Source organism: Macaca fascicularis, chromosome 11, assembly GCF_037993035.2.
Source record: "Macaca fascicularis isolate 582-1 chromosome 11, T2T-MFA8v1.1".
In the NCBI taxonomy this organism is placed as follows: domain Eukaryota; kingdom Metazoa; phylum Chordata; class Mammalia; order Primates; family Cercopithecidae; genus Macaca; species Macaca fascicularis.
In genome coordinates this window covers 130,122,455-130,147,779 of record NC_088385.1, presented here as the reverse complement: position 1 = coordinate 130,147,779, position 25,325 = coordinate 130,122,455, and the positions used below count along the sequence as shown (strand labels likewise).

At 51.2% G+C, this 25,325-nt stretch overlaps 1 protein-coding gene across 49 annotated transcripts in view; it reads left to right on the top strand.

Annotated features, from left to right (window-relative positions):
* PITPNM2 (phosphatidylinositol transfer protein membrane associated 2) overlaps positions 1-25,325 on the top strand; it is a 168,026-nt gene that overhangs the window by 126,132 nt on the left and 16,569 nt on the right. For 28 of the 49 annotated variants that reach the window (XR_012420795.1, XR_012420794.1, XR_012420801.1 and 25 more), the window contains 7 exons: positions 10,878-11,110; positions 12,205-12,326; positions 15,213-15,440; positions 19,711-20,019; positions 20,657-20,866; positions 24,089-24,193; positions 24,400-24,470. Coding sequence is in view for 39 of the 49 variants with exons in the window: in XM_045366678.3 (XP_045222613.2) it covers positions 10,878-11,110; positions 12,205-12,326; positions 15,213-15,440; positions 19,711-20,019; positions 20,657-20,866; positions 24,089-24,193; positions 24,400-24,470 (1,278 nt within the window). In the remaining 10 variants the exon portion in view is untranslated. Of the gene's footprint in view, positions 1-10,877; positions 11,111-12,204; positions 12,327-15,212; positions 15,441-19,710; positions 20,020-20,656; positions 20,867-24,088; positions 24,194-24,399; positions 24,471-24,769; positions 24,946-25,325 lie in introns of those variants that run through there. The other 21 variants (XM_045366710.3, XM_074008243.1, XM_074008236.1 and 18 more) reach the window with 6 other exon arrangements.

The following is a 25,325-nucleotide window of genomic DNA, read 5'->3' as shown; positions in this document are numbered from 1 at the left end:
TTTGCTCATTGACCATTTGTATAATCTTTTTGTAGAAATGTCTGTTCAAGTTCTTTGCCTTTATTTTTCTTATTATTGTTTTAGAGATGGAATCTTGCTATGCCGCTTAGGCTGACCTTGAACTCCTGGGCTCCAGCCATCCTGCCAACTTCACCTCTGGAGTAACTGGGTCTACAGGTGTAGAACACCATGCCCAGCTCCTTTGCCAGTTTTTGAATGGGGTTGTTGTTTCTTTGTTGTTGCATTGGAGGAGTTCTTTATATATTTTGGATACAAGTTACTATAAGACATATTGTTGGCCGGGCGCGGTGGCTCAAGCCTGTAATCCCAGCACTTTGGGAGGCCGAGACGGGCGGATCATGAGGTCAGGAGATCGAGACCATCCTGGCTAATACGGCGAAACCCCGTCTCTACTAAAAAATACAAAAAACTAGCCGGGTGAGGTGGTGGGCGCCTGTAGTCCCAGCTACTCGGGAGGCTGAGGCAGGAGAATGGCGTGAACCCGGGAGGCGGAGCTTGCAGTGAGCTGAGATCCGGCCACTGCACTCCAGCCTGGGTGACAGAGCAAGACTCCGTCTCAAAAGAAAAAAAAAAGATGTATTGTTAATAAAAATTCTCTCCCATTCTGTAGGTTGTTTTTTCACTTTCTTTTTAGTTTCCTTTGAAGCATAAAAGCTGTTAATTTTGGTGAGGTCCAGTGTATCTGTCTTTTCTTTTGTTACTTGTGCTTTTGTTGTCATGGCTTCAAAACCGTTGCCGAATTCAAGGTCATAGAACTTATGCCTATGTTTTCTCCTAAGAATTTTATAGTTTGAGCCCTTACATTTAGGAGAACATGTTTTTAATGAGCTGTTGGCAGCAGCCAGTGAGAAGGTGGCATCCTCTGGGGAGTCTGTGGACTTGTGCATTGCCCAGGAGTCCCACCAGAATCCTTCCTGCCTCCAGTCACCTCTGGCCCTCCAGCTGTATGGCCCAAACATGTTGCTTACAGTCCCTGGCCCTCAGTTTCCCCATGTATACCACAAGTAGGTCATCTTGAGGATGTCTTTGTAAGTGTCCTCCTGGTTCCTTTCTTTGCCATCTCTAGAGATGGCTCTGGTCACATGCACCTTCTGCTCCACCCAGAAGAGCCCTGAATCCATGGGCCTTGGCTCCTGCACCCCCACACACGCCACATGTGTGTGCACACATGCACGCCTGCGCACTGACATCCTGAGTGGCAGCTTCAGTGAGCCCAGCACAGGGGGCATAGCCCTCAGTCCCCTGAGCCATACACCAAGTCCAGGAGACACATTTCTACCCTGGGGTCAGGCTATTTGGCAGCAAGGGCCACTCCTAGCTGTCCCCTCCCTCCAGTGAGCTGGCCCCAGCCCAGCCTGTGCTTCAAGCTGCCTACCTCATTCAGCTGTGCAGTAAATTCCATGTCAAGGCTAATGAGCAGGAGAAGCTGCTGACCTAGCCAGGAGACAGGGCCATGCCCCTGTGACAGGGAGCTGGGAGAACAAGCAGAGCAGAGCCTGCCTTGCTTGGTCCTGGTGGGCCTCTGGGGAGAGAGGCTTGGGTGAAGGGCCCTAGGGGAAGAGGCAGGGCACATCAGATCCCTGAGTGTAGATGTGGCATCTGGCCAGTGCCCCTCCTTCAGGAACAGACCTCCCCTTCCCCTCAATTCCTGCCAGACCAACCACCCATCATGCCTGGCCCCTGTTAGGTAGGGGTTGGGGGGGTCTGATGCACACTCAGGTTTCTGCAGTTTAATGCAATCTGTGGCTTCTTCTCTGTCTCTGCACTACCACAGTCACTCATGGCCTGGGAGACTTGGCTGTCCCCTTGGTGAGTTGGCTCCAGTACTCTGTGCCTCAGTTTCCCCACTTGTGGAGTAGGGAGCATGATCCCACAATATCTCAGGGCTCTGAAGTGCAGAGGAGAATAGGCGGTTGCAAAGGCAAGCTGTAAATTGAGACAGGGTCTGGAAATCTCTGCTTGGGGCTCTCGTTCATGCTCTTTGCCTCTCCTGGTAGCCTCTTTTTCCAGGAAGCCCTCTCTCCCTGCCTGCATTGCTCCTGATAATGACAGTTGAGCAGCTGAGGCCACTATCTGAGTCTCAGCCCCAGCATGCACCAGGAGTGCCGGTGTCTGATGCTCTGCGGGTCTTCCAAGCAGGCCTGGTGCCTATAGCTATGAAAAGGGCCTTCCTCCCCAGCCGCATCCTGCTCAGAGACACGGCTGAAACCCGGCTGCACTCCTCTGCCGTGTCCTTGTAGCCCAAGTGCTGATATCAATGGCTGATCCAGGCCTAGAAAAAGGCTGAGCAGAGAGCCATGCTGCCTGGGCCCTCCTCACCACCCTTCCCCACACCTCTTGGCTGTACCGGGAGCCTCTGAGCACCGGAAATGAAGGGTTTTCCAGGCCTGGCTCTTCACTCCATCCTTCAGGGGAACTTTGAAGCCATGGAGACATCTGCCTTTGGAGCCAGGGCGATTCCCCTGCCAGTCTCCCTGCTGGGATAAAGCCAAGGCGTGGCATCCTAGAATGATGTTCCCTGTTGCTGAGCACACACACATCCTGAACTCATCCTGTGTACGTCAACTACACGTGCTCGCATCTAATTTTCTCAACAACCCAGCCAGTACTATTGCTTCTCCTCCTCTTACAGATGGGGAGATGATGACATATAGAGGTTAACTTATCAGAGACCACACAGAAAGAAAGAAAAAGAGGAAGGTTTGCACCCAGACATTTGAACTGCAGAAACTATGCTCTGAGCCCGCATGTTCTGCCACCTCCCTGAGAGGGAGCCCCTCTTGGACCCTGATAGCTGAAGGTAAACTCCATGCCCCACATCCTCAGGAAAGGGCAGCTTGCTGTTCAAGTGGAATGGTCATGGTCTTCACCTGACACCGCAATGGAGCTTGATTTAGAAACTCTGATTCCCAGGCTGAGCACAGAGGCTTACTCCTGTAATCCCAGCATTTTGAGAGACCAAGGCATTCAACAAAAAAATAAAAAATTAGCCAGGTGTGGTAGGGTGCATGCCTGTAGTCCCAGCTACTCTAGAGTCTGAGTCAGAAGGATTGCTTGAGCCTGGGGGGTCAAGGCTGCAGTGAGCCATGATCATGCTATTGCACTTCAGCCTGGGGGACAGAGTGAGACCCTATCTCATAAATAAATAAATAAATAAACTGAAATTCTCAGCAGGTGGGTCCTCAGTAAACAGGGCTGGGGCCCCTGCAGCCCAGATGGTAAATATGTGGCTCCCTTTTGCCTAGACCCTGTGGCCTCTACACAGTTTGAGCACAGGACAGGTCTGGGCACAGGGTGAGGAGCAGATCTCAGCCCATTGGCAGGGTGGGTGGCTGCTCAGGGGCATGGGGCCTCTGTCCCACCATGGTAGGCAGGAAAAGGCTGAGTCACTAGTCTATAGAGTGTACCTGGGCTCACTAACCACTTTCTTTCTTTCTTTCTTTCTTTTTTTCTGAGACGGAGTCTTGCTCTGTCGCCCAGGCTGGAGTGCAGTGGCGTGATCTCAGTTCACTGTAAGCTCTGCCTCCCGGATTCACGCCATTCTCCTGCCTCAGCCTCCTGAGTAGCTGGGACTACAGGCGCCTGCCACCGTGCCTGGCTAATTTTTTTGTATTTTTAATAGAGACGAGGTTTCACTGCATTAGCCAGGATGGTCTCAATCTCCTGACCTCGTGATCCGCCCGTCTCGGCCTCCCAAAGTGCTGGGATTACAGGCCTGAGCCACCATGCCCGGCCTTTTTTTTTTTTTTTTTTTTTTTTGAGATGGAATTTCACTCTTCACCCAGGCTGGAGTGCAATGGCACAATCTCAGCTCACTGCAACCTCCGCCTCCTGGGTTCAAGTGATTCTCCTGCCTCAGCCTTCCAAGTAGCTGGGATTAGTGGCACCCACCACCACGCCTGACTGTTTTTTTTTTTTTAATTTTTAGTAGAGACACGGTTTTGCCATGTTGGCCAGGCTAGTCTCGAACTCCTGACCTCAGGTGATCTGCCTGCCTCAGCCTCCCAAAGTGCTGGGATTACAGGCTTGAGCCACTATGCCTGGCCCACTGACCACTTTCACCTGCAGCCTGGCCTCTCCCTTTTCCCCTTTGCCCTCAGCTACCAAGATTTCATGTTCATAAAGCCACTAAGTACCTGGCCTACCTGCTGAGCACAGAGGCAGCTCCTGCTGCTCCCAGAGCTGGGGGCCTCACCTCCTATCTAAACCCAGGAAAGAACACCCCTGTGGGCAGCTGCCCATGCCAGGGGATCTTCCATTCTCCATACGTGTACCAGGGCGTTCTTCCTGGGACCCAGATTCGATTGTGCTCCTCTCCTGCTTAAACCCTTTTCTTCCTTTAGCATCAAAACTGTGCTCCTTTTATGGCCAGGCACGGTTGCTCACTCCTATAATCCCAGCACTTTGGGAGGCAGAGGCGGGCAGATCACTTGAGGTCAGGAGTGTGAGACCAGCCTGGCCAACATAGTGAAACCCCGTCTCTACTAAAAATACAAAAATTAGCCGGGTGTGGTGGTGCGTGACTGTAATCCCAGCTATTCGAGAGGCTGAAGTGGGAGAATCACTTGAACCTGGGAGGCAGAGGTTGCAGTGAGCCGAGATCGTGCCATTGCACTCCAGCCTGGGTGACAGAGCCAGACTCTGTCTCATCTGTCTCAAAACAAACAAAAACTTTTGTGATCTGGCTTCTGCCTAGCTCCCAGGCCCTTCCCTGCCACTTCTTGCCTCACAGCCTACACCCAGGCAACTGAGTCCACACACTTCCAGGGCTCCCTCCAGACACACACCTTTCACTCTGTCACCTGCCTCCCTACCCAGCATATCTGTCCTATCTACCCCTGCCTAGTGAGTGCCTCCTCACCTCCCAGCTCCCCTGCAGGTCACTTTCCCTGACCCCCCTGAGGCTGAGTGAAGGCCTCCCCTCATGTCTTCTAATCCCTCATCACATGATGGTCGTTCTTACCCCAAGTCTGAAGTCTGGAGCAGGGATGATTCTTCCCAAAGCGGACCAGCCTGGACAATGACATCTCTTTCTTCTACTTTCTGTGAACTCCTCTGGGTGAGGCCTGCACAGGCCCTCCACTGGGTGGGGGATTTTGCTCTCTGGGGTTATTTCCGCTTCAACTGTTTGGCTGATGGGGCTTGTGGCTTTCCTGGAGGGAGAGAGGAGCGCTTGCTCATTCTCAGAGACCCTGCTGCCTGGCAAAAGTCAGCTCATAGTGGTATGCCGTAGGCTTGTCAGGGAGATGGCTCTGAGTGGCAGGGCCCCCTCATCGGCCTGGTGTTCTGAAGGTGGGGTACTCTGAGCAGCCTGCAGACTTTTCTTTCCCAGTTTCATTCCTAATTCTTTTTCACCTTTTATTCAAGTGTTATATATATACAGAAAAGTTTATGATTCATAAGTGTCTATCCTGATGGTCTTGCAAAAAGTGAATATGCCTGTGTAGCCAGCACCAGGCCAAGCAACAGAACATTCTTCAGCAAACCCCTCAGGCCCCCTTGACCCATGGGATTTTTAAATAACTTGACAGCTACTTGAGCTATAATTCATATACCATATAATTCACTCACTTAAAGTGTACAGTTCAAAGGTTCTTGGTATATTCACAGAGCTGTGCAACCATCACCACTACCTAATTCCAGAGCACTTTCATCACCTCAAAAGAAACCTGTACCAGCCAGGCACGATGGCTCATTCCTGTAATCCCAGCACTTTGGGAGGCCAAGGCAGGTGCATCACTTGGGGTCAAGAGTTTGAGACCAGCCTGGCTGATATGGCAAAACCCTTTCTCTACTAATAATATAAAAATTAGCCAGGCTTGGTAGCGCACACCTGTAATCCCAGCTGCTTGGGCAGCTGAGGCAGGAGAATCACTTGAGCCTGGGAGGCGGAGGTTGCAGTGAGCTGAGATCTCGCCACTGCACTCCAGCCTGGGAGACAGAGTGAGACTCTATCTCAAAAAAAAAAAAAAAAAAAAAGAAAAGAAAAAGAAAGAAAAGAAAAGAAAAAGAAACCTGTACCAGCTGAGTGTAGTGGCTCACACCTGTGATGCCAAAGCTTTGGGAGGTTGAGACAGGAGGGTTACTTGAGGCCAAGAGTTTGAGACAAGCCTGGGCAACATAGTGAGACTCCATTCTCTAGAAAAGAGATTTTTTAATTAGCCGAGCATGGCTGGGCATGGTGGCTCACGCCTGTAATCCCAGCACTTTAGGAGGCCGAGGCAGGCGGATCTCTTGGAGTCAGGAGTTTGAGTCCAGCCTGGCCAACATGGCAAAACACTGTCTTTACTAATAATACAAAAATTAGTCAGGCATGGTGGTGCACGCCTGTAATCCCAGCTACTTGGGAGGCTGAGGCAGGATAATCAGTTGAGCCTGGGAGGCTGAGATTGCAGTCAGCCTAGATTGCGCCACTGCCCTCCAGCCTGTGTGACAGAATGAGACTCTGTCTCAAAAAAAAAAAAAAAAAAAAGAAAAGAAAAGAAAAACGATAAAAGAAATAACCAGGTGTGGTGGAATGGTCCTGTAGTCTCAGCTACTCAGGTGGTTGAGGTGGGAAGATCACTAGAGCCCAAGAGTTAGAGGTTACAACAAGCTGTGATCATGCCAGTGCACTCCAGCCTGGGTGACAGAGCAGGAGGGAAGAAAGAAAGAGAAAGAAAGAGGGAGAGAAGAGAGGGAGGGAGGGAGGGAGGAAGGAAGGAAGGAAGGAAAGAAAGAAAGGAAGGAAGGAAAAGAGAGAGGAAGAGAAGAGAGGCAAGGAGTGAGGGAGGAAAAGAGGAAGAGAGGGAGGAAGGAAGGAAGGGAGAGAAAGGAAGGAAGGAACGAAAGAAGGAAGGAAGGAAAAGTGAGAGAAAGGGAAGAAAAAAAAGAAAATGAAGGAAAGGAAAGAAGGAGAGAGGGAGGAAGGGATGGAGGGAGGGAGGGAGGGACCTGTGCCCATTAGCAGTCACTCCTCATTTCCCCCGTGTTCCCCAGCAGTAGGCCGCCACTAATTCACTTTCCGTCTATATATATTTTCCTTTTCTGTACTTTCCATGTAAATGGAATCACAGGATATGTGGTCCTTTGTGTCTGGCTTGTTTCACTTAATATAATCTTTTCAAGGTTCATCCATGTTGTGGTATGTAGCATTACTTCATTCCTCTTTGTGACTGAATAATATTCTATTATTGTATGGATAGACCACATTTTATTCATTCGTCTGTTGATGGACGCTTGAGTTGTTTACACCTTTTGACTATAGTGAATAATACTGCAACGAACATTGTTGTACAGGTTTTTCTGTGAATACTTGGCAGCAGCTGGTAGGGCTGGAGTCATCTGAAGGCTTGGTGTACAAGTATCTGTTCGAGTCCCTGTTTTCAGTTATTTTGGGTGCATACCCAGAAGTGGAATTGCTGGTCATATGGTAATGCTATGTTTAACTTTTTGAGAAAGTGATAAACTTTTTTTTTTTTGTTTTTGAGACGGAGTCTTACTGTCACCCAGGCTAGAGTGCAGTGGCACGATTTCGGCTCACTGTGGCCTCTGCCTCCTGGGTTCAAGCAATTCTCCTGCCTCAACCTCCCAAATAGCTGGGATTGCAGGCGTGCGCCACCACACATGGCAAATTTTTGTATTTTTTTAGTAGAGATGGTGTTTCACCATTTTGGCCAGGCTAGCATTGAACTCCTGACTTCAAGTGAACCACCCGCCTCAGCCTCCCAAAGTGCTGGGATTACAGGAGTGAGCCACCATGCCTGCCCTGCTAAACTATTATCTTTTCTCTTTTTTTATTATTTTATTTTATTTTTTATTTTTTTTGAGATGGAGTCTCACTCTGTTGCCCAGGCTGGAGTGCAGTGGCACAGTCTCGGCTCACTGCAACCTCTGCCTCCCAGGTTCAAGCGATTCTCCTGCCTCATCCTCCTGAGTAGCTGGGACTACAGGTGCATGCCACCATGTCCAGCTAGTTTTTGTATTTTTTTAGTAGAGATGGAGTTTCATCATGCTGGCCAGGCTGGTCTTGAACTCCTGACTTCGTGATCCGGCCACCTCGGCCCCCCAAAGTGTTAAGATTACAGGTGTGAGCCACCACACCTGGCCTACTAAACTATTTTCAACAGTTTTACATTCCCACCATTTTATATTCCCACCAGTAGGGTTCCAGTTTCTCCACATGCCGACCAACATTGATTCTTTTTTCCAGGTTTTTTTTTTTTTTTTTTTTTTAAATACTAGCCACCTTAATGGGTGTGAGGTGCTATCTCATTGTGTTTTTTGTTTGTTTGCTTTGTTTGTTTGTTTTTGAGACAGAGTCTTAGGCCGAGGCGGGCGGATCACGAGGTCAAGAGATCAAGACCATCCTGGCCAACATGGTGAAACCCCATCTCTACTAAAAATACAAAACATTAGCTGGACATGGTGGCGGGCACCTATAGTACCAGACATTTGGGAGGCTGAGGCAGGAGAATCGCTTGAACCCAGGAGGCAGAGATTGCAGTGAGCCAAGATCATGCCACTGCACTCCAGCCTGGTGACAGAGTGAGACTCCATATCAAAAAAAAAAAAAAAAAAGAGAGAGATAGAGTCTTGCTCTGTCACCCAGGCTGGACTGCAGTGGCGCGATCTCGGCTCACTGCAACCTCTGCCTCCTGGGTTCAAGCGATTCTCCTACCTGAGCCTCCCAAGTAGCTGGGATTACAGGTGCACGCCACCACACCCAGCTACTTTTTATATTTTCAGTAGAGATGGGGTTTTACCATGTTGGCTAGGCTGGTCTCTAATTCCTGGCCTCAAGTGATCTGCCTGCCTCGGCCTCCCAAATTGCTGGGATTATAGGCATAAGCCAACATGCTCGGCCCTCATGGTGGTTTTGATTTGCACGTCCTAATGAATAGTGATGTCGGACATCTTTTCATGTGCTTATTGGCCGTTCGTATATCTTCTTTGGAGAAATGGCTATTCAAGTCCTTTGCTCATTTTTGAATTGTGTTGTTTGTTTTATTATTGGGTTGTAGGAGTTCTTTATATATTCTAGATACAAGTCCCTTGTCAGATACATGGTATGCAAATGTCTTCTCCCATTTGATGGGTTGTCTCTTTCTCTCTTCATAGTGCTCTTTGATACACTAAGGTTTTTAATTTTGATTAAGTCCAGTTCATCTATTTTTTCTTTTGTTGCTTGTGCTTTTGGTGTCATATTTGAGAAAGCATTGCCAAATCTAAGGTCATAAAGATGACCTTGTTTGCCCCAGTTTTCTTCTGTTTTATCATTTTGTGATTTTATTTCTTTTTTTAAACTACCATTTCTCAAGCATCTTATACTTTTATAGTTTTAGTTCTTATTTGTAAATCTTTGATTCATATCGAGTTTTTGTATCTGCTATGAGATAGGGTCCAGCTTCATTCTTTTACATGTTGTTATCCAATTGTCCCAGCACCATTTTTTAAAGATTATTATTTCCACATTGAATGGTCTTGGCACCCTTCTCAAAAATTAATTGATCATAGATATATGGTTTATTTCTAGACTCTCAATTATATTCTATCTATCTGTCTGTCTGTTGATCTATTCATCTATCCTATGCCAGTGCTACACTTTTTTGGTTACTGTAGTTTTGTAGTAAGGTTTGATATAGGGAAGTGTGAGTCCTCCAACTTGGTTTTGTTTTGTTTTCAAAATTGTTTTGGCTCTTTGGGGTCTCCTGTAATTCCATATGAATTTTAGGATCAGCTGTTCCATTTCTACAAATAAGGCTGCCAGGATTTTGATAAAGATCACATTATATCTGTAGGTTATTTGGGGCAGTGTTGTCATCTTAACAATATTAAATCTTCCAATCTATCAACATGGAATGTCTTTCCATTTATTTAAGACTTTAATTTCTTTCAGCAACATTTTGTAGTTTTAAGTGCACAGGTCTTTCACCTCTTTGGTTAAATATATTCCTAGGTATTTATTCTTTCAGAGGCTACTATAAATGGAATTGTTTCTTAATTTTCTTTGACATTGTTCATTTCTGTGTGTCATTTTGTATTCTGCAACTTTGTTGAATTTATTTATTAGGTCTAACAGGCTTTGGTGGAGATTGTTTAGCATTTTCCATATATAAGATTATGGCATCAGGAATTCGAAATAGTTTTACTTCTATCTTTCCAATTTGGATGCCTCTTATTCTTTTTGTTTTGTTTTTTTTTGTTTGTTGGTTGGTTGGTTGGTTGGTTTTTTTGAGACAGAGTCTTACTTTGTCACCAAGGCTGGAGTGCAGAGGCATGATCTCAGCTCACTGCAACCTCTGCCTCCCGGGTTCAAGCGATTCTCCTGTCTCAGCCTTTGAGTAGCTGGGGCTACAGACATGTGCCAACATGCCTGGCCAATTATTCTGTTTTTAGTAGAGATGAGGTTTCACCATGTTGCCCAGGCTGGTCTCAAACTCCTGACCTCAAGTGATCTGCCCGCCTCAGCCTCCCAAGGTGCTGGGATTACAGGCGTGAGGCACTGTGCCCGGTCGCCTCTTATTATTTCTTTTTCTTGTCTAATTGCTCTAGCTAGAACTTATAGCACAGTGTTGAGGAGAAGCAAGTAAGTGAGCATCCTTGTCTTGTTCCTGATCTTGGGAATGCTTTTAGTCCTGGGACAGGTGGGAGTCAAAATATAGGACTTGTATGTGCAGCACTAGGTCTGGGAGAGGGAGTCTGTGGCCCCTTCAGCCTCTTGTACAAACCCTGGCATATAGATCTGGGGGTCTGGAAGTGACATAGGAGGAGCCAGCCTTGTTGACCAAAGCCCCTCCTCCCTTTCCACACCCCTGGGCCCAGTCTCCTGTGCCCCTTCCCTCCTGAAAAGTGCTCTGGCCCCACACACATTGCAGGTGCTTTTGTCCCCACAGAAGAAGAGCCGTAACGAGACATACGGTGAAGGCAGCGGCGTGGAGATCCTGGAGAACCGGCCGTACACAGATGGCCCAGGCGGCTCTGGGCAGTACACACACAAGGTGTATCATGTGGGCATGCACATCCCCAGCTGGTTCCGCTCCATCCTGCCCAAGGCAGCCCTGCGGGTGGTGGAGGAGTCCTGGAATGCCTACCCCTACACCCGAACCAGGTGCGCCTGCTTTGGCCTCCATGTGCCTCCCACCTCCACATGCCATCTGGCAGGAAGCAGCCTTGTGGCATAGATCCAGGGGATGGGATCAGCCTTCAAGCAGGCTCAATACCCCATAACCCCAGGGAGCCCAGGCTTTGTTCCATACAGGTGCCCCGAAGGTCACCCAGGGCAGGCACAGGCAAGAGAGGGAAGGATGCACCCCGAAATGCCTCCTGACTCCTCACGTGTGGAGGCCATGAAGGCATGAGTCAAGCGAGGGCTGTTAGAGACTCCTTTGCCATCCCAGAAGATGCAGGGAATATAAACCTACTTCAGGCTCCCTAAGAAGGCCGAGACAGCCTGCTGGAAAGAAACTGAGGGTAGACCAGATGACACAGAGGTCCCTTTCAACTCGGAGACCTTCAGCTGCTGTGACAGTGTTGTCCCACATCCCATGCTGAGCAGGGCTGTCCTTGGGATTTCCTGGCAGAGGGTTCTTCACTCTGTGTCCCCCAGTGTGTAGCTCAGCACTGCTGAGTTGGATAGATGGGGGCTGGTTCCACCAGCTGCCTACTGCTGAGCAGGTAGGGTCCCCACAAATCTCCTGGGGCTCCCTTCCCCACACTGGTAGGCACTTGGAACTTACTTAGGGATCCACAGAGCTTGTTCCTCTTCCCAGTAGTACTTTCCCCTCTAAGCTCATCTCCAGCCTAGAGAGAGGCTATTCCCCCATTACCAGAGCTGGCTTCTTGGGAACTAGGGATGGCATGCCCCATGGAGCACCCCAGCTTCCTCCTGCTTGGCAGTATGCTGCCATAGCTGTTCCTGTGTTCCTGCCATGCTGTGGACATTGGACATGGGGCTTCTAGAAGCCACCGAAGATGTACTGTCTTCCTCTCCCCCTAAATCCTTCCCTGCCCCCATCCTGGTTGTTCTTGGGACAAAGTGGCGGTCCAGGAGGTAGACGGGGCAGGCGAGTCTTGGCTACCCTCCACCCTCCTTCTATGCCCGCTCACTGGCTCCACTCCTACCCAGTGGGTCAACAGGCCCTGGCCAGCTACACTGGGCCTCTCCAAGGACAGGTCCTGATGGGTGCTTTCCTTCCCGCACAGGTTCACCTGCCCTTTCGTGGAGAAATTCTCCATCGACATCGAAACCTTTTATAAAACTGATGCTGGAGAAAACCCCGATGTGTTCAACCTCTCTCCTGTGGAAAAGAACCAGCTGACAATCGGTAACCAGGAAGGGCAGAGCCCCACAGGGCTGTACTCTGGATTTCCTACCCACAGGCCCCTCTTGTCCTGCCCCTTTTCCTTACACCTGGTAGACTCCAGACCTGGCCCTGTCCTGGGCAGGCAGGTCAGAGTTGGAGCAAGCATGGGGCCCATGGGGGAGGCAGGACAGGCCTCCTCAGCCCCATTCTCCTGATGTATATACCAAGTCCAAGTCCAAGTGCCTTTTCTACCCAGAGCCCCCAGAGTCACTTCCCTCCATCCCTTTGAGGGATCCCTACTCCCCAGAAGTACACATGTGCTTGGGATCCATCTCTAGCTGACAGCCATGCACAAGTGCCCCTGGCACACGATGGAGTCTATGACCTCCTGATGGCGGATGCCCTACCCACTGCCTCCAGATGACAGTGACATTCAGGGAATGGGCACCATTTGTTAGATCTTCGTTTTCTTTTTTTTTTTTTGAGACGGAGTCTCGCTCTGCCGCCCAGGCTGGAGTGCAGTGGCCGGATCTCAGCTCACTGCAAGCTCCGCCTCCCAGGTTCACGCAATTCTCCTGCCTCAGCCTCCCCAGTAGCTGGGACTACAGGCGCCCGCCACCTCGCCCGGCTAGTTTTTTTTGTATTTTTTAGTAGAGACAGGGTTTCACCGTGTCAGCCAGGATGGTCTCGATCTCCTGACCTCGTGATCCGCCCGCCTCGGCCTCCCAAAGTGCTGGGATTACAGGCTTGAGCCACCGCGCCCGGCCTAGATCTTCGTTTTCAAGAGAAGCCAGTGATAAGGATTTTCATGAGAAATCTCCCAATACTAAATGTTAGCAACCAATTAGAAATCTTTGTAAATAAATTTATGCCAGTCAAACAAAACACATATGTGGGCCAGTGCAGCTCAGCAGCCACCCTCCTGCAACCTCTGGATGCAAGGCCCAAGTCACCGTGGAGGCATCTCAGCAGGGCATGCCAGGTTGGGGGTGGGTGTCCATGTCCCAGGAGCTGCTCCAGGCCCTACCCCCTACCTCTGCTGGGATTTCCTGGGTCTGCGGAACAAAGCATCATAGCACGAGTGGCTTGTACAACATGCAGTTATTCTCTCAGGGCTCTGGAGGCCCGAAGTCTGAGATCACGGCATGTGGGCTCTTCCGGGGGAGACTCTGTTCAGGCCCCTTCAGTGTCTGTGCTTGCCGGCAGTCTTTGGTGCTCCTTGACTTGTAGAAGCATCCCTCAATCTCTGCCTCGGTCGCCACGTGGTCACTCCCCTTTGTGTCTGTCTGCCTCTGTGTCTCCTTTTCTTATAAGAACACCAGTCATACTGGATTAGGACCCACCTTAATGGCCTTACTTTTAACTTGATTACCTCTTTGAAAACCTTATCTCTAGATAAGATCACATTCTGAGGCACTGGGTTTAATACTTCAGCATAGGAATTGGGGTTGGGGGGTACATAGCTCTTCCCATAGCAGGCAGCCCTGACACTGCCAGAGCTCTGCAGGCTCCCTCTGAGGCCAGCTGCCATGGGTCCTAAGTCTCTGTGACATTTCCTGTGCCGGCCCGCATGGGCAGGGCATGTGGTCTGCTCCGGGAAGAGCTCTCATCCCTCCTGGCATTCTATGGTTCTCAGACTCGCTCCTGACCCTTCTGGTTCTGGTGGAGCTGGTGTCTGTGTCTGCAGTCTGCAGCCTGGATACAGAGGGGCCCATGCATTGGAGAAAATGAGGTAGCCAAGGGCCTGGCTAGAGCAGACCCAACCATAAAAAAGGGCTCTGTGAGCCACAAACCCTTTCCTAGGGCTCTTTCTCACTCAGTGAGTGCTCCAGTCCTGTCCAACACACATGTGCCTCAGGAGTGAGCACACAGGAGGGCTCTGCCTCCACCGTGGGAGGTGGCCATGGGAGGGCTCTGAGATGCCCCTGTGGAGGGGAAGCCTGTGATCATAAGTGGCCTGGCCTATGTCCTGCCCGGAGCCATCACCCCTCTTCTTGTCACCCTCACCAGGTCCTGTCAGCCCCTAACCCTGTTTTCTGCACCCCTATCTCTGTGGCATCTGCCCCTGCTCTCAGGCCCAGCCCAAAGCAAGCTTGGCCAGACACCCCCTGTAGGCTTCTGCAGACATCTCTTGTGGTCTCTGTCCAGGAAGGCTTTTCCAACAGGCCGGCCTGCCTGCGTCCCTCTCAACCTCAGACCTATACCTGGGTCCACTTGGCCCTCAGGGCACTACCTGGGCTCCTAGCTTGGAGAGAAATGGCTAGCATGTCCAGGGCATCCCCATTGCTCTGTGACCACTGCCATCCTTCTCCCCACGCAGACACCCTGGTGGTTCCTTCCCCAGAAACCCCCACCTCTTGTTCAAGGGCCAGTGCTACTGAGACATTCTTGACCTCTCGATTCCACCCCTCTGGCTGAAACACCATCTTCGTGGGAAGCTTTTCCCAGCCTTCTCTTCTGTTCCTCACACCCTGTATTCTTCATGGAAATTCATCTCCCCAGTGTTTCCTCATTGCCTTATTTATCTGCTTTGTTTGCCAAGAGGTAGTGCACTCAGAACATGGGTTTTGCTGAAATGACTTGAAAAGGCAACAAGGGACCAGGTGCATTGGCTTATACCTGTAATCTCAGCACTTTGGGACGCTGAGGTGGGAGGAGTGCTTGAGCCTGGGCAACATAGCAAGACCCCTGTCTGAATGAATGAATGCACCAAGGAAACTGCAAGCCCCATTGTCAAGGATATTGAGGTCAGAGCTGCCCAGAACATGATCCTTACTCCCCAGAGTCTCTCTGGCAGGGCAAGGCCCAGAATCCTGGGAGGATTTGGGGGTGGAGGAACATGGAGAGGAGATGTGGGTGGAGGTTGAGGTCAGGGCTGAAGTGGCCACTCTAAGGGTTTTCCCACAGACTTCATCGACATTGTCAAAGACCCTGTGCCCCACCATGAGTATAAGACAGAAGAGGACCCCAAACTGTTCCAGTCAACGAAGACCCAGCGGGGGCCTCTGTCAGACAACTGGATCGAGGAGTACAAGAAGCAGGTCTTCCCCATCATGTGTGCGTACAAGCTCTGCAAGGTGGAGTTCCGCTACTGGGGCATGCAGTCCAAGATCGAGAGGTTCATCCATGACACCGGTGAGCACAGAGCACACCCCATGCTGGGTGGGCAGTGGCCGGGCTACCCAACCCTTCTGTCTCCTGTCACCTGCCTGTCTGCCTCCTCTCTCTGCATGTCTGCCTGGGAGTCTGCATTTCTGTTGTTCTGGGAAGGTGACACCAAAGCCCATGTCCAGCTTCCCCACTACCCCGCAACCATGTGTTATCTTGGGCATCCATGAATACCTACGAGCATGTGCAGAGACAAGCAGTATGTTACTGGATGAAGAAGCCCTAGGCACTGCCCCCAGACATTCCTGACCTGGTTCGCATTTGATAAAGTGTAGCCCACACTCCACAGGTCTGAGTAGCCCCTGGGGACAGCTTCCTTGCTGCTCACCTGGGTCTCTGGGCTCCCAGGCCTTTGTTTCCTCTACTCGAGGAGGCGCAGAACCCAGGGTCACAGCTCAGACTCCCTCTTTGGGCTGGAAGCTCCCAGGAGCAGGGTGTCTCAGACTTCATAGTGGCCTTCACACCCACACCAGCCTAGCCAGAGTAGGTGCCCATGGAACAGGTAGACAGCAGATGGCCTGGGTGTCCTGGTGCAGTAAGTGCCATTTCCTCACCTAGAGCCCTCAACCCCACTCTGCTGAGGTTATAACATGACGTCAGTCCAAGGGCTGGTTCCAGTCCCTGAGGCCCGTGATTCAAAAGGCACCCCAGCCAGACACCTTGTGATGCCATGAGCAAAGGTGACTTAATTTAAGAATGAACAGAGCCACACTGTTGACAGTACACATCACGCATGTCACACAGGCTCATGATGACTCATGAGGGTAGGCATTGTCACCCCACTTACGCAGGAGGAAGCAGAGACCCAACACGGGCTGAACGAGATCTGCCTCCCATCCCAGCCACCCTCGTCCTGAATTAACATCCTCCTGTTCTTAGCATCAGCAAGGGCGGTGTCTCACTAGACAGCCATGTTCAGTGTTGAGGCTGCGACCCCAAGGGAAGGTTGAGTGTGTACCCAAAAGGGTTGGGGTCCGAGGACACGGTCTTCCATTTGGAGAAACAGAGACGTGGACGGGGCCTCAACGGGTGTGATGATGTCACCACCTCCATCCCCAGGGAAGAACCCTCAGACACATTGTCCACCATTCTTTTTCCAGAAGGGCTACCTCAGTGTCAGTCAGCAGCTGGGAGAGGTGGCAGGAAGAGAAAGAAGCTGTTCCATCCATTGAGAGGGATGCATTCCTGCAATCCATCTCTCTAATCCCTTGGGAGCTTAGATTGGCCCAAACCTGCCTCTCTCCATTACCCAGGGCTCACAGACTGGGACCTGCAACCCTAGTGCTGAAGTCCCAAAATGGGAATGGTGGTTCTCACTTCCCAGGGAATATGAGGAGTGGAGGAGCATATGGGCAGGACTGGGAGGGGCTCACTGATCCTGGGCAAGGCATCCCCTACTGCCCTTCTCGACCTCAGGAACCTGAATACATCAGCGCTGGTGACTTGAGGGTTCTCTCCTCAAGGCTTCTCTAGGTTCAGCCCTGCACAGGACACCCAGCAGACCTACTAAGGCTGCAGCTCCTGGCACTCCGGCTCTGTGGGTCCCGTTGACCCTCCCCAGCCCTATGCAGCAGCTGAGATCCTGGCCAAGCTGCAGAGACTCCCCTGCTCCCTGAAAGTCAGTTCTCCCCTCAGAAAGCAGGAACTTGTGACTAGTGGGAAGAAAGAAGACAACTTTGGAGTCCAGGCCTGACTCACACGTAGTGGTTCTGTGGTCTCTCAGCCTCACTGAGCTTTGCTTTTATCTTCTGTAAAATAGGTGTAATGACACCAATCCTATCAGACTGTTGTGGGCTGAGACCGTGAGTTCAGAACCGAAGATGGGGTGTGGCACATAGGTGGGGCTTGATGACAACTGTGAGCACTAGTCCTATAATATCACGGGGATGATCTCATGAACTCATGTGAGCTGCGCTGAGCTTCTTGGGGACCTTGAGGAGGTGACTCCTGGGAGTTGGGACAGCTCTCAGCTGTCCTCATTACTGCCTGGCCCCAGATGTCGTGCATGTCCCAGCCCTTCCGTTCACCCCAGGAGGAGGCATTTCCCTATATAGGGTAGAGCAAGGGATGCGGCCCTTCCTGGCAGCCCTGTGAGGCCAGCAGACAGGCCCAGAAAAGGAAACCAAGGCTCTTCAGTGTGCCACGCCTGAGGCCCCCCTGGGACTTGGCAGGGGACACAGGACTCCATCCCACAGAGATGCCTTTAAGAATGGATGGGATTTAGAAAGGAAGACTCAGCAAAGCCAGAGGTGGGAAGTGAGGAGGCAGGAAAAGAGGGTGCACAGGAGACCAGCCTGGGAGGCTGGCATGGCCCAACTGCTCGCAAAGCCGCTCAGCATGCTCTAGGGGAGGCAGGGGTACATGCCCTGAGATTGCTTCTCCCGGGTTTGTCCCCTGGAGAAATCCCCATGCCTGTTCTGGAATGTTCAGAGCAGCAGGTTTGTGAAAGCAAAATGGAGAAACAATGCAAATTAGCCAAAGGCCCATTGGCAGGAAAAGGAATCAATGGCATGTGGCATTTCACACACACACGGGTGCCACACGGTCCCAGCTTGATGAGCCAAAGCCCCCACGCGCGCATCCATGGACAAAACTCACCCAGAGAAGCAAGTGGCGGAAAAATACAGCGTGATACATAGCTGCGAAATTCAGCAACAGCCACACCAGCCTGATACAGTGTGCAGGAAAACACATCTGTGTGCTGAGACCAGAAGGCAAAGCACATGACAAGCAAAATTCAGGACCAACTGTCAGGGACCGGGCGAGTGGAGGGCTCCCTGTCGCTGGTGATGGTGTGTTCCTTCGCCGGGGCTGTGGATGTGGATGTCTCATTGCTTTTTAATGTTTTTTAAACAGCTTTATTGAGGCATAATTTTAGATACCATATGATTCACTCATTGTAAGATAACAGTTTGGTAAGTTTTAATATATTCACAGCTGGGCACAACTTCAGAGCATTCATCACCCCAGAAGGTCCTTTGTTCCCATTTCACGTCATCCCCATCCCACCCTGGCCCAAGGCAATCCCCAGTCTGCTTTTAGTCTTTGTAATTCTATTATTATTATTATTATTAATACTATTTTGAGACAGGGTCTTACTCTGTCACCCAGGCTGGAGTGCAGTGGCATGATCATGGCTCACTGCAGCCTTAAACTCCTGGGCTCAAGCCATCCCCCCACCTCTACCTCCCAAGTAGCTGGGACCACAGACGCACAACACCATGCCTGGCTATTTTTTTGTTGTTGTCTTTTTTGGTAGAGATGGGGGATCTCCCTGTGTTGCCCAGGCTGGTCTGAAGCTCTTGGCCTCAAGCCATGCTCTCACCTCAGCCTTCCAAAATGCTGGGATTACAGGTGTGAGCTGCCATGCCTGGCCCTTTAATTGTTTTTTACACTTTAAAAGGTATATATTTTTTACGTTATTCTACATCTTAATTTATATGTATAATATATGCTTATATATCTCATGTACATAATATATTCTACTAAAAGCATTTTTTAAAAAACAAAAGAAAAGGAGAACCAACCCAGTTTGAACTTGAACTGGATTTTCCATGGGAAATTCAACAGGAAAAATATACCAGACACTGAGACAGGAGACTCTCAGGAAGTCCTATTCTACCTCCCCTGTGGCAGGAAACTCCCAGAAAATTAACTGTGGCTTCTTATTTATTTACCTATTTAGAGACAGGGTCCCACTCTCTTATCCAGGCTGGAATGCAGTGGCATAATCATAGCTTACTGTAGGCTTAAACTCCTGGGCTCAAGTGATCCTCCCACCTCGGCCTCTAGAGTAGCTGGGACTACACACACACCAGCACGCCTGGCTAATTTTTAATTTTTTTTTTTATAGAGACAGGGTCTTGCTTCATTGCCCAGGCTGTTCTTGAACTCTTGGGCTCAAGCTGTCCTCCCACCTCATCCTCTCAAAGTGTTGGGATTACAGGCATGAGCCACTGCACCCTTCCAACTATGGCTTCTGACCGGACACATTGCTTTGGGAGGCCCCTCCACTCTAATTATAGAACCACTGTGAGCTTGTGAGAACCTCTGTGAGCCAGTCCCCTTATTTTACAAATGGGAAAACTGAGGCACAGACAGGCAGTGATTTTAGTCTGACCTGCAACATGGGTGCAGCCTCCTAAAGCCGCTGCCTGGGCCCACACCTCCGTGCAGGCTCCTGTGCTGACCTCCATCCCCTCGTCTCTCTCCTTCTCCAATCCCCGTGGGGGCACAGGACTACGGAGGGTGATGGTGCGGGCTCACCGGCAGGCCTGGTGCTGGCAGGACGAGTGGTATGGGCTGAGCATGGAGAACATCCGGGAGCTGGAGAAGGAGGCGCAGCTCATGCTTTCCCGCAAGATGGCCCAGTTCAATGAGGATGGTGAGGAGGCCACCGAGCTCGTCAAGCACGAAGCCGCCTCGGACCAGGCCTCTGGGGAGCCCCCGGAGCCCAGCAGCAGCAATGGGGAGCCCCTGGTGGGGCGGGGCCTCAAGAAACAGTGGTCCACATCCTCCAAGTCGTCTCGGTCGTCCAAGCGGGGAGGTGAGCCCCTGCGCCACCTGCCATCCACACTCAAGGTCCCTCCCCGCAAGGCAGCCCCACCTACTGCTGGATCACTGCACCTCCTCAGAGTCCTTTCCGATGGACATTGAGGCACCAAGCCCAGAGGAAGTCAGAGCCCTGGGCTAGTCCTCCCACACGGGGAAGCCTGGGCCCTGCCCCAGCAGGCTCCCCAACACTTCCCCTCCATGCCCAGGGAAGACAGTGCTGCCCATAGGAGCCAGTGGAGGTGGCTGGGCTCCTGCAGTGCTGTGGAGGGGCCATCCCTCCTGATGGGGACCCTGGGAGACTTCAGACCCTGGGAGAAAGGATCAACCCAGGCATCCTGGGTGGAGCCAGCTTCTCCAGCAGGCGGGCCTGGCTCACTCATCTCCCGCCTGGGCCCTGCTGTGTCCGAATTTCAGGAGTTTGCTCTTGGTCAGACTGAGGTCAGAGGCCCAGGAGTGGACCCAGGCCTGTCTCACCCCATGTCCTGGGATTATGTCTGTCATGCTCTTCCCCAGACATGCTCCCCAGGACACGACTGCCTTTTGCCAGGCAGACAGGAGATGAGCCTAGGCCGCTCCTCACTCATTTACCCACTTCATTCTCTTTGGAACCTTCCTGGCTCCTGTGGCAGCCTCTGCGATGCTTGTCAGGCCTGTGGGTTGCCCTCCCTGCCTCCTGCCAGCTCCGGGCAGCCTCTGGGCCCTTCCTCTCCAGTTGGCGGTCATTCTGAGGTTTTGCCTTCCAGCGAGTCCTTCCCGCCACAGCATCTCGGAGTGGAGGATGCAGAGTATCGCCAGGGACTCGGACGAGAGCTCAGACGACGAGTTCTTCGATGCGCACGGTAGGCAGGCAGCGCCCTGCAGTCCTTGGGGCCTTCCTGGGCGAGGTGTGGAGGGGTCTAAAAGGGCTTAGGGTGTGGGTGTGGACTGATACGGGTGTTGCCTGTTACTGTTCTATATCCGGTCCCTACTCCTGCGCTGTCCCAGGTGGACAGCATGGTGTTTGGGGCGATGCACAGAGGATGAGATGAAGTCATCTTGTTCCCTTGAGTCTGGGGTCTCAGGCTTACCCTAACCTGATATCAGGTTGTGCTGTGGGCCTGGCAGATGGGGACTGCGCTCTTGAAACCCCAAATAAGGATACACCATCAGACTACAGCTTTATTCCGTATGTGAATTTATTTCCATGGAAGCATAACTTCTTTTAATTTTCTAATTTTTTGTACTTACCTTATTTTTTCTTGATTAAATTAATACCACATCTAATGTAGGCACTTTAGGAAATGCAATAAGCAGAAAACATGTGAAGTGCCCATTTTCCCACTTGTCCCAAAATAAGTGCATGACCACACAGCAGATGCACCACCTGTGCCAGGAAGAGGCATGCATACAGTGCTCGCCTGCTTCGTGCCCCAGCCATTCCGCTCCAGGAAGCCGGAGGGGCCAGCGGGTGTAGGGGTTGGGGGCTTGGGTCCCTCTGCAAGCCAGTGGCTGAGCCAGCCCAAAATTCACACAGCAGGTCAGAGGCTCAGAAAGGGACGGGGGCGAGCCCATAGGCACTCAGCAGACACAGGCAGCACCAGATCTCATGTCACCACTGTGGCTTGGGGGGCACAGGAGCCAAATAAGGTGGCATTTTGGTTAACTGGCCAGCTGCCATCAAGGGAAGGAACCTGGGGAGTCAGTGTCCAGGCAGAAGAAAGGTCCTGGTTTGGCCCTGGAAATGGAGGACCTGGAATGGTGGCTGGGGACTCCTGAGCTGGCCTCTGCACCAGGGGCCTTGCCCAGGATGGAGAAGGGGCCTCTTGGCGTCTCACCCCTCCCAGGTGGCTCTCTGACCCTGATGAGAGGAAAATACATATTTAACATAGAAAATGCTGTAAAAGAGACAGCAAAGCAGGAAGTACCAGGGCAGCAGTGTTCTGGGGAAATGGGCCCAGGAGCCCATCCAGAGCTGGAGGAGGGCCAGCGAGTGCCAGAGTCAGACGGTAGCCATGAGCCTGGTGGTCCTGGGCAGAAGTTCTCAGAGGAGCGGAAGCAGGAGTCTTGGAGGTGGTGTTCATAGCAGCACTTCTGAAGCTGTGCTTTTGTGGAGGGACAGGGAGAGACCTGTTAGAGGATATGAAATTATGTCTAGATGGGAAGAATGAGTTCTAGTCCTGTGACACTGCAGGATGACTAGAGTTAACAGTAATGTATTAGGCCAGGCGCAGTGGCTCACACCATAATCCTAGCACTCTGGGAGGCTGAGGCAGGTGGATCACTTGAGCCCAGGAGTTTGAGACCAGCCTGGGCAACATGGCGAAACCCTGTCAATACCAAACATAAAAAAATTTTTTTTAAACCACAGTAATATGTAATTTCAAATCGCTGGAAGATAGAAATTGAACATTCCCAACACAAAGAAATGATAAATATTTGACATGATGAATGTGCTAATTACCCTAATCTGATCACCATACACTGGTGTATTGAAACATCACTGTGTACCCCATGAATATGTACAATTATGATTATTTGTCAATTTAGCAAAACAGGAACTGGGTATGGTGGCTCAAGCCTGTTATCCTGACACTTTGGAATCGCTTAAGCCTGAGAGTTCAAGACCAGCTAGGGTAACATAGAGAGACCTTGTCCCTACAAAAATAAAAATAAAAAATTAGCCAAGTGTAGTGCGCATGCCTGTCGTTCCAACTACTCGGGAGGCTGAGATGGGAGGATCACTTGAGCCCAGGAGGTCGAGGCTGCAGTAAGCTATGACTGTGCCACTACACTCCAGCCTTGGCATCAAAGCAAGACCTCAAAAAATAAAATATATAAGAAATTTAAAAAATGGTAAAGATGGAATAAAGTACATGTAGCATTTTTTATTTTTATTTATTTATTTATTTTTGAAATGGAGTCTCGCTCTGTTGCCCAGGCTGAAGTGCAGTGGTGTGATCTCGGCTCACTGCAATCTCTGACTCCCAGATTCAAGTGATTCTCATGCCTCAGCCCCCTGAGAAGCTGGGACTACAGGCACATGCCACCATGCCTGGCCAATTTTTGTATCTTTAGTAGAGACAGGGTTTTGCCATGTTGGCTAGGCTGGTCTTGAACTCCTGACCTCAGGTGATCCACCTGACTCGGCCTTCCAAAGTGTTGGGATTACAGATATGAACCACCACCCCCAGCCTAAATGTAGCTTTTTTTTTTTTTTTTGAGACAAGAGTTTTGCTCTGTCACCCAGGCTGGAATGCAACGGCATGATCTCAGCTCACTGCAACCTCCGCCTCCCAGGTTCAAGTGACTCTCCTGCCTCAGCCTCCTGAGTAGCTGGGACTACAGGTGCACACCACCATGCCTGGCTAATTTTTGTATTTTTAGTAGACATGCGATTTCACCATGTTGGTCAGGCTGATCTTGAACTCCTGACCTCGAGCAGTCCACCCGCCTCAGCCTCCTAGAGTCCTGGGATTACAGGGATGAGCCACTGCACCCGGCCAATATAGCATTTAAAAAAAAAAAAAAAAAAAAAAAAAAACAGGAACATCAACTGATGAGTGGATAAACAAAAGTGGTGTGTCCATGCAATGGACTATGGTTCAGCCATAAAAAGGAATGAAGCAACTGACACACACTACAACATAGAGGAACCCCAGAAACCCTATGCTGAGTGCAAGAAGCCAGACACAAGTGTATGGTTCCATTTATAGGAAATGTCCATAATAGACAAATCTGTAGAGACAGAAAATTGATTGGGGTGGCCAGGGGCTAAGGAAGGCAAGACTGAGAACTCACTGCTCCCGAATATGGGGCTTCCATTTAGGGAAGTAAGATGTTCTGGAATTAGATAGTGGTGATGGTTGCATGGCATCGTGAATATACTAAATGCCACTTTATAAATGGTGAATTTTGTTATGTGAATGTTACCACTATTTTTTTAATGGTCAGGAAGAAGCCCAAGGTGTGGGGCTGTGCGGCCGTCCTGTTGAGGAGGGGTCAGAGCAGAGCCAAACACAGGGGCACACAGGGGCCTCCCCACTGTTCCCAGTCCCACCTGAGTTTCCTTCTCCCCTCTCCAGAGGACCTGTCTGACACAGAGGAAATGTTCCCCAAGGACATCACCAAGTGGAGTTCCAATGACCTCATGGACAAGATCGAGAGCCCAGAGCCGGAAGACACACAAGGTCAGCAGGTCTGGGGGTGCTGCAGAGCCTGGGGAGGGTGGCTGCAGGGCTTCAGCCCCCTCCTTTCTGACCCAGCTCCTGCACAGTGCTGGGCATACATGGGGATTGGGGGGCCCCAAGCTCCCCTCGTCACGGTTGCAGCCTCCGTCCGGTCGGCCAGGCTGGGCTGCCCCTTAGCTCACAGCGCGGCTTCTGTGTTGTTGCAGATGGTCTGTACCGCCAGAGCGCCCCTGAGTTCAGGGTGGCCTCCAGTGTGGAGCAGCTGAACATCATAGAGGTGGGTGCCCGGGTGTCAGAGGGACAGGGGCACGGCCGCCAAGGGAGGGGCAGGGCACAGAGGAATAGTCTGAGGGGCTACAGAGGTGGAACTCTGGGCCTGGCAGCCTCACCTCCACACCTGCCTGGGTACTGTCCGGGGAGAGGCCTGGGCCTCCTTTTTTGCTGCCCTGCTAGGAAGGCGCCTGCCGCCCTCTGTCTCTGAGGTCCCCAAGAACCAGGGACTACAGACAACCCCTGAGAAAACCTTATCCAAGCTCCACCCATGGGAAAGTAAAATGAGAAACTTGTAAATTCCAGATCAAAAATAAGATCTTCACCTTGTGCCCAGCCTGTCTGCTGTCCCTGAAGATAAAAAGACGAAAAGGGAGGAAGCGACAGTCGTCTAGGCAGAAGTGATGTGGCCGTGGCCGACAAGATGGCCCCGCGGGAGGCAGGCGGAGCTCAGTGTGTCCAATAAAGCTGTCTTGGTAGAGCGCCTGTGTCCGCTTCGGGGGTTCTCTGTGGGAGTTCACGCCCCATCCTCCTCCACCTGCGGGCCGTCAGAGCTGTTTGCACTGGGACAGGAGCCAGGGCTGAGCTGGGCTGTCCCACCATCACCTGCGGTCACCGCACTGCTCTGGCCTCAAGCTGCCTAAGGTGGAGGCAGCACCACTTCTGTGGGGAACTCGGGCCCCCGGGGAGTCTGGGGGAGGAGGAGGGACATCCACACAGCCTCCCCCTCCTGTGGTTTTCTGCTTTGCAGTCTGACGCCGAGGTGGGCTTTCTAGAAGGGGTCATGGAATAAGGGGAGTTGATTCCAATTGCTGCTTAATGTCTAGATAAGCAAACGGAGCCCCCTCCCCACCTGCAGCAC